General features: G+C 35.6%; 1 protein-coding gene across 18 annotated transcripts in view; it reads left to right on the top strand.

Annotated features, from left to right (window-relative positions):
• NDUFAF2 (NADH:ubiquinone oxidoreductase complex assembly factor 2) overlaps positions 1–14,483 on the top strand; it is a 205,753-nt gene that overhangs the window by 125,533 nt on the left and 65,737 nt on the right. For 6 of the 18 annotated variants that reach the window (XM_074385716.1, XM_074385690.1, XM_074385718.1 and 3 more), the window contains exons 2-3: positions 1,629–1,718; positions 7,408–7,439. The exons of 1 other annotated variant lie outside the window; for it this stretch is intronic. In XM_074385716.1, the coding sequence (XP_074241817.1) occupies positions 1,629–1,718; positions 7,408–7,439 (122 nt within the window). Of the gene's footprint in view, positions 1–1,628; positions 1,719–5,754; positions 5,862–7,407; positions 7,440–14,483 lie in introns of all 18 variants that reach the window. 11 more of the 18 variants (XM_074385692.1, XM_074385710.1, XM_074385696.1 and 8 more) reach the window with 3 other exon arrangements.

Raw genomic sequence — 14,483 nt, 5'->3', positions numbered from 1 at the left:
TGCACAGTCACTCCCAGGAGTTTCCTGTCCACATTTAATGGAATTTACAGTTAATAGAATATCAGGTAGTACAAGAGAGAGATTTGTAGGCATCAAGGTTGATTTCTTTAATTGTGTAAGTCAGTATATTTAGCATAGTGTAAGATTGGTCTAGGAGTGGTAAGACAAAGGAGTATTTTGTAAGGTCCAAATTTCTCTCCCTGACTGATCTGATCACTGTTAAGCCATGCTGCTCCCTTTATCATTGCTCATTGATGACTTCTCTGTCTCAGCTCACTTTCCCTGGAGTAGGCAGGCACACTTGTTAAATAGTAGGTAGTAGAAAGCCTACCTGGTTTCTGCAGACTCAAAGTTTCAATGAGAAATGAACATGTTTTGAAGCAACCATTTTGACGAAGCTGCTTTGAAAGATATAATGAAGACTCTGAAAACAGAAGAAAATAACTAATAGTTTTGTGCCTTCTGTATAAGCTTAAAATATGCACTAATCAACTTTTTATTATGGAGAAATGTAAGCATTAGGCATTCTCATTCCATTCTTGACTTCTCACCAACTTTTTACTATTCTGCTTTCATGTTTCTACATTGCTACTCTTCCACTCCAGATGTTAATTTCTCATCTGAAGAACCATAGACTTTGAAATTAAGATGAAAGATCAAAGCGAGGCAAAGCAGCAGCAGTTGGCCTCTCATTGTGGCTCTAACAGTAACATATGAACTTAGTAGCTTGTAAGTGGTGACCTTCAATCCACCATAGCCATAACCAAACCAATGACCAATTTTTGTCATTCTTCTTTTAAGTTCCCTTAAGAGGGAGTGATTCAAATGGGCCACGGAATTCAACCCATGGCTTGGTTCCCTTGGGTTTGTCAATGTATTAGGGACAGGGTGGCTGCAGGGTCTTTGGTCCATTACACACTTAGTAACAGTCATGAATATCAATTTTATTGGGTGATTGCAGCAGCCATTGGTACCTTTAAGATATATACATGTAAATCAGAAGGAGTTGAACTCTCTGTTGATTATTAAAATATTTTTTATTGACCATTAGTGCCGTATAGATTGGTTACCCTTTTTCTGTACGTTGAATTTAGAATTTATTTATTTATTTATTTTTTGTGTGTGTGAGATGGAGTCTCACTCTGTAGCCCACGTTGAAGTACAGTGACACAATCTCAGCTCACTGCAGCCTCCGCCTCCCAGGCTCAAGCAATTCTCTTGCCTCAGGCACCCAAGTAGAGTAGCTGGGGCTACAGGTGTACACCAACATACCTGGCTAATTTTTGTATTTTAATAGAGATGGCATTTTACCAGGTTGCCCAGGGTGATCTCGAATTCCTGAGCTCAGGCGAGCCACCCACTTCAGTCTCCCAAACCGCTGAGATTATAGGCACAAGCCACTGCGCCACGCCTACCATTAATTTTTGTACACTTTGGTAGATAATTATAAATTATTGCAGTAGTTTAGAATTTGCCTTTTGTAATATAGCTAATTCAAAATGGAATCTATTAGCTTCCTGTTAATTTAATTCTTTAACCATATAAAGGGTTACACAATATTAAAGGATTAATTATAGTAACTACTGTATCGTAGATTTTTAAATGTATTAATGACTTTTGTCTTATAGGACAAACTATTCGAGAGAAAAGAATTGTAGAAGCAGTAAAAAAGCAAGAAGTAGACTATGAATCAGGGGATATTCCAACAGAATGGGAAGGTAAGTTTCTGCTTTTAGTAGAATCTCCTGGGAGGTAAATTGTATAATAATATACAAACTCAATAAGACCATATATAATTATATAATGTTTCTCTTTGCAAAAAAAATTTTACTGTCTGAATGTTTTAAACTTTGTTTTTTTTAACATTGCATTCTTTCAAAGTTGTGAAGGTGCCAACTTTTAGTACGGGATGCATGTATAGCAAAAAAAAACTATTAAGCATTAGAAAAACTGGGACTAAAGTGAGGCAAGCAAAAATCCTAAGATGCAAAATTTAAGCAGGCACTCACTTTCATATGGTGACCCCACACTTGCACAACCCTAGGATTTGAATCCTGTTTCTGGCACTCGCTACACACATGAACTTGCAGAGTAACTTAAACTTTTAGCTTTTTCTTTTATAATTCATGCATGACACTTGCTATAGATACCATTTGGAGTATTTTTTTTCAACTCACAATGACCCTATTAACTGACCTATTGTTTAGACAAGAATGGATGCTTGATCCCTTTCCTAAGACTTTGAAATTAAGATAAAAGATCAAGGGGAGACAAAACAGCAGCAGTTGGTCTCTCAGTGTGGCTGTAACAGTAACATATAAACTTAGTAGTTTGTAAGTGGTCACCTTTAATCTACCGTCAAAGTTTTATTGCATAAAAAAATGATTTATTTCAGAAAAGCTGATATTGCAGAAAAAGATTTACTGAGAAGAAAACTGAAACTAGTTTACAATGAGAAGTATATAGAGAGAATATTTCCTAGTTTTCCAGCAGTTTTCTGGTTCCCAGTTCAGTTTCTTTCTGAATGAAATTCAGCTGCCAAGACTGAGTTCAAAATGGTACCCGATAACCATGTTACATATTTCCCTTATTGCTTTACAGTGCCTAGCATATTGCCTGGCGCATAGTAAGGCACCTAGTAGGTACTTAATCAGTATGCACTGAATTACATGAAATCTGGCTTGAGTTAGCTTTTGGTATGTGCAACTAAAAGAACCCTAACTGAAACCTCAATACCTGTATTATACATCACTTACACATATCAAGTATTTACCTGGATGCCTGGTATTATCCCATTACTTTACCATCACTGTGTTTACTTATCACAAAACCCCATAAGGTAGACACTATAATTAAAGCACTGTACTAGGTTATTTTCACACTGCTATAAAGAAATACCTAAGCCCAGGCACGGTGGCTCATGCCTGTAATCCCAGCACTTTGGTAGGCTGAGGCAGGCAGATCATCTGAGGTCAGGAGTTTGAGACTAGCCTGGCTAACATGGTGAAACCCCATTTCTACTAAAAATACAAAAAACTAGCCAAGTATGGTGGCGCGCACCTATAATCCCAGCTACTCAGGAGGCTGAGGCAGGAGAATCGCTTGAACCCAAGGCAGAGGTTCCAGTGAGCTGAGATTGCACCATTGCACTTTTCTTGGGCAACAAGAGCAAAACTCCATCTCAAAAAAACCCAAAAACCAAATAAAGACAAAAATCAAGAAATACTCAAGACTGGGTAATTTATAAAGGAAAGAGGTTTAATTGACTCACAGTTTACATGGCTGGGGAGGCCTCAGGAAACTTGCAATCATGGCAGAAAGTGACAGGGAGGCAAGCACCTTCTTGGCATAGCAGCAGGAGAGAAAAGAATAAAGGAGGAACTTCCAAACACTTATAAAGCTGTCAGATCTCATGAAAACTCACTCACTTCACAAGAACAACATGGAGGAAGCCACCCACATGATCTAATCACCTCCCTCCTTCGATGACCTGGGGATTCCAATTCAAAATAAGATTTGAGTGGGACACAGAGCCAAACCATATCACCCAATAGATGGAATACCTAAGGCCCAAAAAGGTTAGTTAATTGACCTGGGTTATATAGCTTCATACATGAGGAAACAGTAGGCTCATTGCCTCTTGGCTGGCATAGCATGATACCTTACATGTGGTAACTATAGGCATTATGTTACTTTTATGCCAGCATGTGAATGTAAACAACATTTCAGTAAAAATATTTTTCCATTTCTGCTTACTAGCTATGAAGATACTAAAACTATGAGAAATAGAACATAAAAATAAGTAGATACAAAAGGGTTTTTGAATACAGAACATAAATTGGCAACTTGTAGGAGGGGCAATTGAGCTTTCTCATTTTAGCAGCCTCTCCAGTGTTATAAGTTACATTTACAATTCTTAGATAATGCTTGCACCTTCTTATAATGAATCTGTTTTTATCATTTTTTCCAATAATAGTATAGGATTAAGATGTTTATAGAAATAAGTTATTAATAAATCAATAGGCAATTACTCATTTTTCAGCCTTTGAGACTTTCAGAAAGTTTGAATGAAGTTCTAATCTTTTTATGGCTGTCTTGATCTAGTAATTTGGCATAGCTCTCCCATGGAACATGTATTTAAAACAAATGTATCAACCAAACACGAAACAAAAATTATTTTTATGGTGGTACACATTAATTAAATGTGAAAAATAAGAACTCAACACCATGAAAAAGTAAATTAAGTGTTTTTGGGTTCAGATGAATGTTTATTTGTCAATTATTAGTAGCAGGATACTGATACTGGCAAGTTGCATATTCTCCCACAATATAGATTAAACAATGTGCCCTTTTTGTTTATTTCGTAGGTAATTATTAAGGACCTCTACATTTATAGAGCTTACGTTCTGGGGTGGGAGAAAGATGATACACCAGATAAAAAACTAGACTATATTGTATGTTAATGGCCACAAAAAATAAAGCAGGGGAAGGACATAGGGAGTGTTGGGGAGAATTTTGCAGTTTTCAGTAGTGTTTAGGAAAGGCTCTGCTGAGGTGACTTCTGAATAAAAACATAAGGAGCTAGTCATGCAGCTAACTATCTGAGGAGCATTACTGGAGAGCAAGCACAAAAGCCCTGGGGCAGGAATGGGCAGGAACATGCCCAGATGTTTAAAGAACAGCAAGGAAGCCAGTGTGACTGGGATAGAATGAGAGAGAAAGTAACAGATAAGGTTAGAGAGTTAACAGGATTGTCAATCTGTGGGGCCTTGTAGCCCATTTTAAAGACTCTGGCTTTTACTCTTAGTCAGACTGGAAGCCGTTATAGGGTTTTGAAAAGAGTAGTCTTAAGTCCTGAGGTATATTTAACAGGATCACTATGCCTGCTGCATTGCAAATAGACTTAGGGGAACATAGGCAAGATATGGAGACAGGAAGCTCTTGTAATAATTTACGCAAGAGATTAATTGTGACTTGGGCCAGAGTAATAGTGGGGGGTGGAAAGAAGTAGTTGCATTCTGGATCTATTGTAAAAGTAGGGCCAACAGAATTTGATGACATTGGATGTGGAGCATCTGAGGAAAGCAGTCAGTAATGACTCTTAAGCTGTTTGGCCTCACGTGGAAAAAGGAGTTCCTGTTAATATACATGTGCAGTACTGTGAAAGGAGCAAGTTAGGAGTGGAAAGATAAAATCAATTTTGGACATGCCAAGTTTGAGATGCCTATTAGACATCCAAGTTAAATTGTATGTGAGCTAAGAATTTAGTGGACGTAACTGTACTGGAGATAAAATTTAGGAGTTGCCAGCAAATAAATGATATATGAAGCGATGAGACTGAAGGGATCTCAGACAGAATGAGTGTAAATACAAATTGAGAAATTCAAACACTCACCCTTAGGATGCTCCATAGTTTAGTTAGAGACAATGGAGACCAAAAAGGAGCTGCCAGAAAAGTAGAAGAAAAGAAGAAAAGTGTCATGGAAGCCAAATATAAAAGAGGAAGAAGTAATCAAAATGTCAAATGAGGACTGAAAATTAACTCTGCTTTAAGAAGAAGGATTTCTCACAAACATAGTTCTATAGAGTGGTAGGAGCAAATACATGATTTAAAAAAAGGATAGCAAGAGAGAATTTGGAGAGACTGAGAATAGACAGTGTTTATGAGGAGTTTCTCTGTAGAGAAAAGGAGAATGATGAAGCAGTACTTGGAGAGGAAAATGGAGTCAAGAAATACTTTGTTTTGTTTTGAAGGCAGAAGAGAATTTTGTCATAGTGATGGAAAAGATCCAGTCAGAGAGAAGAATTGCAGGAAAAAGGACGTCCTTGAGAAGACAAGAAGAGGAGAACCGAGTACACAGGTGGAAGAGTTGGTCTTTGAGCAGAAGCATGGAAAATTCATCGATAGTGCAGCAGAAAAAGAGACTGTGGGCATAAACGCAGATAGATAGGTGGATATGGTAGTGAGAAATTATAAATTCTCGTCTAATTCTTCCTAATGAAGAAGAGTCATTTAAGTAGCTTCCTAAATGCTAATAGCAGCTAGAACCCAGATTGGAACCTAAATTATCTGCTTCCAGATTTTTACTCAATATTATGTTACACTGCCTACATCATTTATAACTTGGCAAACTCCTATTTTTTATTCAAGTTTTGGAATAGGCATTGCTTCTCTTTGTAAGTGTTTTCTGATCCAGCCCCTAACCCCCAGTGATAAGTGAGATGTTCCTTTTTTCTGTTTTCATCTCACTTCGGACCTCCTTCAGTCATGACACGTAACACACTATAAGCGGTTCATTGTTTACTTAGCTGCATCCTCCGCCCTACGCTTGAAGATTTTTTAGGATAGGATCCTTACCTTATTCACTTTTATATTCTCAGGGCCTAGCTCTATAGTTTATGTAAAGTAAATATAAGGTCAATCAACATTTGTTGAATGAATGCATTTCAAATTGAAAGTATGTAAGTATGTTTAAGAAACAGGTATTTCAGGAAGTTTGCTGACTTGCTGAAAATAGTCCATTTTAAGAAGAAAGACAGGGAACAGTAGACCAGATCAATTGTTTTCAAACATATAGAAGATTCGACCAGGTACAATGGCTTACACCTGTAATCTCAGCACTTTGGGAGGCTAAGGCAGGCAGATCACTTGAGTCCAGGAGTTCTAGACTAGCCTAGGCAATGTGAAACCTCGTCTCTACCAAAAATACAAAAAATTAGCCAGGTATGATGTCACGCACTTGTAATCTCCGCTACTCGGGAGGCTGAGGTGGAAGGATTGCTTGAACCTAGGAGGCAGAGATTACAGTAAGCCGAGATCATGCCACTGCACTCCAGTCTTGGTGACAGAGTGAGACCCTGTTTCACAGGGAAAAAACAAACAAACAACATAAAGAAGATTCTTGGACAAAGTCTCAGCTGTGGGAGATAGTATAGTACTAACTACTGGGTGATGTTACAAAGTTTCAGTGAACTTTGTAAGTTTAATTCATGGCATTATTTGTAGTTCTTATGTAGAGCCTCTCATATTTGTCTCTCTATAATTCAGATTGTTGTATTTATCTTTTATTTTTATTTTTCTTGTTTTTGGTAAGTTTAAGCTTGTTTCATGTTAATGGCAATAAACATTTTTTATGAGAACCCTAAAATACATACAAAGCAGAATATAGTTGGAAGAGGCAGAAAGACCCTGATCCAGTTAAGCTTTATTTATCATATGTACTCATTAAAATAGAATAATAAAACCTCAGAAGAGAGTTAGGTAAAAATTAGTTTTTAGGTATATTAGACCATACCTATCTGTCATTAACACTGTTAATAATAAATATCTCAGTATAAAATGTCATACCTATTTTATTGCTTTTAAAATTAATAATTGTTCATAACTATTCAACATGTCTTTCTCAGGCCACAGGAGCTCCTCACCAAGAACTTTCAAAGTAAGCTTCATAAAATAATAGACAAGGGATGGTACTATCCCTGTTCCAGCATCAAGACCTAGGTTACATCCATGCTCTGCAATGGTCATTTACTACCTTGGTCATTTTGGCAAAGGGATTTACCTCCCTATTTTTCATCTATAAAATAAAAATGCTGAGTTTATTACCCTTTAAACCTCCAAATATCTCTAATGCTCTATGATTCATGACTCAAGAAGTATCTCAAATCAACTCACAGTGCAGCACAGAATCTCTGGACTTCCAGACAATTTGGTTGAACTTCCAATACACTTGAATGGAAAAGATTAGAAAGGTTATTCTTGTGTTGTTCCTTACCTCAGCATTCAGTCTTTCACCATTAAATATGTTGTTTTTAGGTTTTTCACATAGATGCCTTTATCAAGTTGCAGAACTTCCTCTTCTTGATGGGGGGCCTCTGCCAATCCTCTAGGGTTTGCCCTCTATGTAGTTGTCACCCAACTGGTTCTCTGAACTGTGGACTTATGTAACCTTGGTCTCCCTAGACTCCCAGCACCATCTTCTTAACTTATATAGTCAGTGGGGTTTTGACAGGATTCCCTCCCGGGGGCACAACCAAAACTCAAAGCAGTAATCTGGGGCAGTTGTGAGGGCAGCCTTCACTTATTTAACATTCTCTGAGACCACCGTGTTTCATTATTCCGTGTCCATTGTCTTGAAGATTGTTGTTTTATGTAATTTGTCCCTGTTGCTCCATCTTGACTAGAAGCAAAAGGCAGCTTTTTTACTTAACATAACTTAATACATTTGAGCTTTGCTTGTGTACTTGCATGAGTCAGTAAGTTTATTCCTTTTTATTGCTGACTAGAATTCTGTCATATTGATGTATCTTTTTGCATTAACTAGTTGAAAGACATTTGAGTCCTTTTTACTTTATAGCAGTATGAGTGAAGTTGCAATAGTAATTCACATACACATTCATGTACAAATCTGAGAACATAAACTTTTTGTCAAGTAAATCCTTGGGCAGGATTGATAGGTTTTATTTTAAGTATAGATTTGATTTTATAAAAAACTGCCAAGACATTTTTCAATGTGGCTGTACCATTTTGTATTTAAGTATAGATTTGATTTTACAAAAAATAGCCAAGATATTTTTCAATGTGGCTGTACCATTTTGTATTTAAGTATATATTTGATTTTATAAAAAACTGCCAAGATATTTTCCAATGTGGCTATACCATTTTGCATTCCCATTAGTAGTGTATGAGGGTTCAAGCTGTTCCTCATCTCTAGCCATTGCTGTTGTCAGTTTCTTTACATGTGAGCCATTCTGATTGGTGTGTTTTGATATCTCATTGTGGTTTTAATTTTTATTTCCCTAATGTCTAATGACCTAGGTCATTTTTTGATGAACTTATTTGCCATCTGTATATCTTCTTTGGTGTACTCTTATTTATATCTTTTTGCCTGGAATTTATTAAATTTAAAAAATTACTTAGTTTTGAGAATTTCTTATGTATCATAGATACAAGTCTTTTATCAGATATATGATTGACAAATATTTTTTCACACTCTATGACTTGTTTTTTCATTTTCTTGACAGTGCCTTTCAAAGAGCACATATTCTTAATTATAGTAATTCCAGTTTTATCATTTTTTCTTTTATATATCATGCTTTTAGCATTGTATGAATGAAATCTTTGCCTAACCTGAGGTCAAGAATATTTTCTCCTGTGATTTCTTCTAGAAGTTTAGGGTTCTACAATTTTGGGTTTTACATTAAAGTCTATGATACATTTTGAATTAATTTTCGTGTAGATAACAATTTCATGTTTTATATGGCAATCTAATTTTTCCAGCACCATTTTGTTAAATGACCACTATTTTTTCCATTGAATTGCCTTAGCACCTTTGTCAGACATCAGTTGACTATAGATGTGTCTATGTCTGCATTTTCTATTTCATCCATGGAGTTATTTATTTATCCTTTAGCTAGTGCCAGTTGTCTTGATTACTGAGGTTTTAAAACAAGCCTTGATACCATTCTGCCAACTTTCTGAAAATTTTTTTCTTGATTAGTCAGGGCCCATATAATTTTTTTTATATTTGAAATATGTGCAGTTTATTATACATCAATTATACCTTAATAAAGCTGTAAAAGAATAATATAGCCATCTTAGAAAAACAAATTACCAAATGATTATAGTAATAAGGAGACAAGTAGCGGATACTTGTAAGTGTCAGAAAGTGTCAGAACTGACCCTTTCCCAGTCTCAGGATTTGACTTAATCCAAGACTGTTTGAAACATGGATTTGCCCCAATCTTTTTAAATGAAGAACCTCACCTTGGACATAGATTAGTCTGGAGATACTAGGTTATATAACATGAAGCTATCCCAAGTAGCAGAGCATGTAAAGATCAGATGCCCAGACAAACCTGTATAGTTTTTTCAGAAATATTTAAAGTTGTGTTATACTCAGTCCAGGGCTTTTCAAAGTTTCTTGAATTTTAATGATAAATGTTTTGAATTTTTTTGAGGTTTTTTAATAGCAAAAGCAGAAACTTACATACCATTGGTTGGAAATCATTTGTTCTTCCCATTGTGATAAAAATGTCTGTAATTAAAACTTTAGCAGAATAAAAAACAATCTGGCAAGGAGCTAAAATATATTTCTTTATCAGAATACATTATTGGAAAGCCAACAGAAAGCATGGCTGAAGGAACATGTATTTGGACAAAGTATGCAGGGTACTAGACTGCCAAATGGATGTTACAAATGTTTTTAACATGTCTTCGCTTATGACAGAAAGACTATACTTTCTAATTTTTGTTAGTCCCCAAAGCAAAGATAAACTAGAGACAGTATAGCCTCAGCAGTAAATGTCCTGCTTAATAAAAACAGTGATTCACAGGAGAAAAAAACATGCATGAGTATAAGTATTGATGGAGCTGCTGCTTTAGGCTGGAGTAAAGCAAGGACCTAGAATGAAGTTACTGAGATAGCCGTGCAAGTAAAATTCATCATTCTCAGGGAAGAACTAGAAGCCAGGAATTCACAGGTATAATTTATTTTTTAGAGATGGGGGCCTTGCTATGTGGCCCAGGTTGGTCTCAAACTCCTGGCCTCAAGCCGTCCTCCTGCCTCAGCCTCTCAAGTAGTTGGGGCTAGAAACACACACCACTATGCCTACAAGTACACTTTACTTTTTCTTTCTTTTCTTTTCTTTTTTTTAAATTTTAGATTCAGAAGTTACATGTGCAGGTTTCTTAACGTGGATATTGCATGATTCTGAGGTTTGAGCTTCAACTGAACCTGTTACCCAAATAGTGAACATGGTACCCTCCCTAGTGCCTGTTGTTCCCATTTTTATGTTCATGTGTACTCAATATTTAGCTGCCATTTATTAGGGAGAACAAGCAGTATTTGGTTTTCTGTTTCTGCGTTAATTCACTTAGGATTATGGCCTCCAGATGTATTGATGTTGCTGCAAAGTACATTATTTCATCCTTTCTAATGGCTGCGTACTATTCCATGGTATATATGTATTACATTTTCTTTATCCAGTCTACAATTGATGGGTATCTAATTTGATTCCATAAATTTGCTATTGTGAATAGTACTGCGATAACTGTGAAATGCATATGTCTTTATGGTAGGACAATTTATTTTTCTCTGGGTATATACTCAGTAAGGGGATTGTTGGGTCAAGTGATAGTTTTATTTTTATTAGTAGTTCTTTGAGAATCACCAAACTGCTTTCCATAGAGGCTGAATTAATTTACAGTCCCCCCAACAGTGTATAAGTGTTCTCATTTCTTTGCAACTTTATCAACATCTGTTATTTTTTGACTTTTTAATAGTAGCCATTCTGACTGATGGTAAGATGGCATCTTATTGTGGTTTTGATTTGCTTTTCTCAGATTATTAGTGGTGTTGAGTATTTTTTCATGTTTGTTGGCCACGTGTATGCCTTTTGAGAAATGTCTTTTCATGCCCTTTGCCCACTTTTTAATGGTGTGGTTATTTCTTTTTGATTTATTAAAGCTTCTTACAGATTCTGGATATTATATTTTGATGTCTTACATTTCAGTCTTTAAATCTTGGTTTAATTTTTGTATATAGTGAAAGGTAGGGGTCGAGTTTCATTTGTCTATCTGTGGCTAGCCAGTTATCCCAGAACCATTTATTGAATAGGGTTTTCATTCCCTATTGTTTATTTTTGTTGCTCACCGCAACCTCCACCTCCCAGGTTCAAGCGATTCTCCTGCCTCTACCTCCTGAGTAGCTTGGATTATAAGCACATGCCATCACACCCAGCTAATTTTCTATTTCTGGTAGAGATGGGATTTCACCATGTTGGCCAGGCTGGTCTCAAACTCCTGGCCTCAAGTGATCTGCCTGCCTCTGCCTCCCAAAGTGCTCGGATAACAGATGTGAACCACCTTTCTGGCCTGTAGTTTTCAATCTAGATCTTGCATGTATTTTATTAAATTAATACCTAAGGGTTTCTTGATTTTTTTTTTTTTTGGTGCTATTGCTAGTCGTTTCTTGTTTTGATTTCAAATTATTCTTTGATGATACATAGAAATACAATTGATTTTGTATATCAACTGTGTGCTTTACATGACATTGTTAAACACTTATCAATTGTATCATCTTTACTGTAAACTTATTGTGGTTGTCTACATAAACAATCTTTCCTTTCTGTTACTTCTATTCTCATGTGTAAGCCTTTGTTTTTTCTCACCTTACTGCACTGGCAAGGAACCTCCACAGTAAACAATGAGTAGAACTGGTAAAAGTGAACAGCTTTGCCTTGTTCTTTGTCTTAAGGGAAAGCATTCAGTTTTTCACTATTAGATATTATATTAGCTGTAAGGTTTTGTAGAAGTCTGCAGTCAGATTAAAAAGCTCTCTTTTATTCTTTGATTGCTGGGTTTTTATCATGAATGTTACTGGATTTTGTCAAATATCTTTTCTTCATCTATTGAGATTATTTTTATGGTTATTCTCTCATTCTGTTAATATGATTTATTACATTGATTGATTTTATTTTTTAATTATCCTCTCTATTGTGGTAAAGTATATGTAACATAAAAATTTCCATTTTAGCCATTTTTAAGCATGCAGTTCAGTAGCATTAGGAACATTCACTCTTTGCAATTAGCAGCAGCATTCATCTCCAGAACTTTTTTCATCTTCCCAAACTGAAACTTCATGCTCATTGAAAAATAACTCTACATTTTCTCCTTTCCCCCAGTCTTTGGTGCCCACCATTCTACTTTTTGTCACTATGAATCTGACTACTCTAGGCACGTCATAGAAGTGGAATCATACAGTATTTGCTCTTTTTGTGTCTGGCTTGTTTCCCTCAGCATAATGTCTTCATGGTTCATCCATGTTATAGACTATATCAGAATTCCATTCCTTTTTTGAGCTGAATAATATTCCATTGTATATAGATATCATATGTTGTTTATCCATTCATCTAATGATGAACATTGGAGTTGCTTCCCCCTTTTGACTATTGTGAATAATGCTGCTATGAATATAGGTAAACAAATACCTGTAGAATTAAACATATGTAAGTAGTTTCAGTAAATTTAAATGGTCTAGAAATGCTACACAAAAAGCAGAAGTTGTTCAGAATGATATAAAAGACACCTACATCAAACAACATGACCCAGTTGACATATGAAAGTCCACTGAGCAATTGTAAAATGTGCATTTTTTTCCCATATGCACATGGAACATTCACCAGGATGGACCACATATTCTTTCCAAAAATGCAGGAGATCAGAATACTTCTCTACTCATTTAATTAGTCCCTTTTTAACCTGATATCAACCCCTGACAGAAACAATAAAGAGATACTACAGACCAATACTACATAAACATAGAGGCAGAAATCACTAACAAAATATTAGCAACCTGAATCTAGCAATATATAAAAAGGGCAGTATACCACGATCATGTGGAGTTTATCCCAGTAATACAGATTGATTTAACATTTGAAAATCAATTTATATTCAGCATAGTGACAATAAGGAGAAAAATCATGAGTTAATTCCAGTTGGTACAGAAAATAATTGACAAAATTCAATATACATTCATGATTAAAAACTCTTCACAAACTTAAAATAGAAAAGAAGCTCCTCAACCTGATAAAGGGCATTAAGTTAAAAAAAAAAAAAAAAAAAAAAAAAAAACCTTACAGTTAACCTCACATTCAATGGTGAAAGGCAGAACACTTTCCCTCTAAGATTGAGAACAAGACAAGGATATCTTTTTTAACTATTTACATTTCACATCATCTTTGAAAATCCCTGTCAATGCAATAAAGCAATAAAAATAAATAAAATGAATACAGGTAAGAAAGGACAAAGTAAAACTCTATTTACAGATGGCATGATTACATGTAGACAGTCTATAAAATGTATGTAAAAATTAATAGGTGAGTTTTATACAGGGCAATATAAAGTAAATTATATATCTACATATTAATACCAAACAATTACTAAGTAATACATTATATTACTTAAAATACTATTAATAACTTGAAGATTTAGGAATAAATTTGCAAAGTTATATCTAAGACCTTTACATTGGAAAACAAAATATCAGCCAGGTGAGGTGGCTCACATCTGTAATCCTAGTACTTTGGGAGGCTGAAGTGGGAGGATCACTTGAAGCCAAGACTTGCAATCCAACCTGGGCAACATAGCAGCACTTTGTCTCTACAAAAAGTAAGCACTTTAGCCAGTTGTGGTGATGTGCACCTGTAGTCTTCCCAGCCTACTGTATTCTACTGGGAGAATCACTTTAGCCCAGAAGTTTGAGGTTATAGTGAGCTGCGATCACTCCATAGCTCTCTAGCCTAGGTGACACAGCAATATCCTGTCTCTTTTTAAAAAAAGAAAAGAAAAACTAAAAAGAAAGAAAGAAAAGAAAAAGAAAATGTTGCTGAGAAAAATTAAAGAAGACTTAAATGGAGAGATGTACAATTTTCATAGATCAGAAGAGTTAATATTTAAAAGATGTTATTTCCCTTCAAATTGA

The sequence above is a fragment of the Saimiri boliviensis genome, chromosome 1, assembly GCF_048565385.1.
Source record: "Saimiri boliviensis isolate mSaiBol1 chromosome 1, mSaiBol1.pri, whole genome shotgun sequence".
NCBI lineage: Eukaryota > Metazoa > Chordata > Mammalia > Primates > Cebidae > Saimiri > Saimiri boliviensis.
This window is presented reverse-complemented; position numbering and strand designations above follow the sequence as displayed.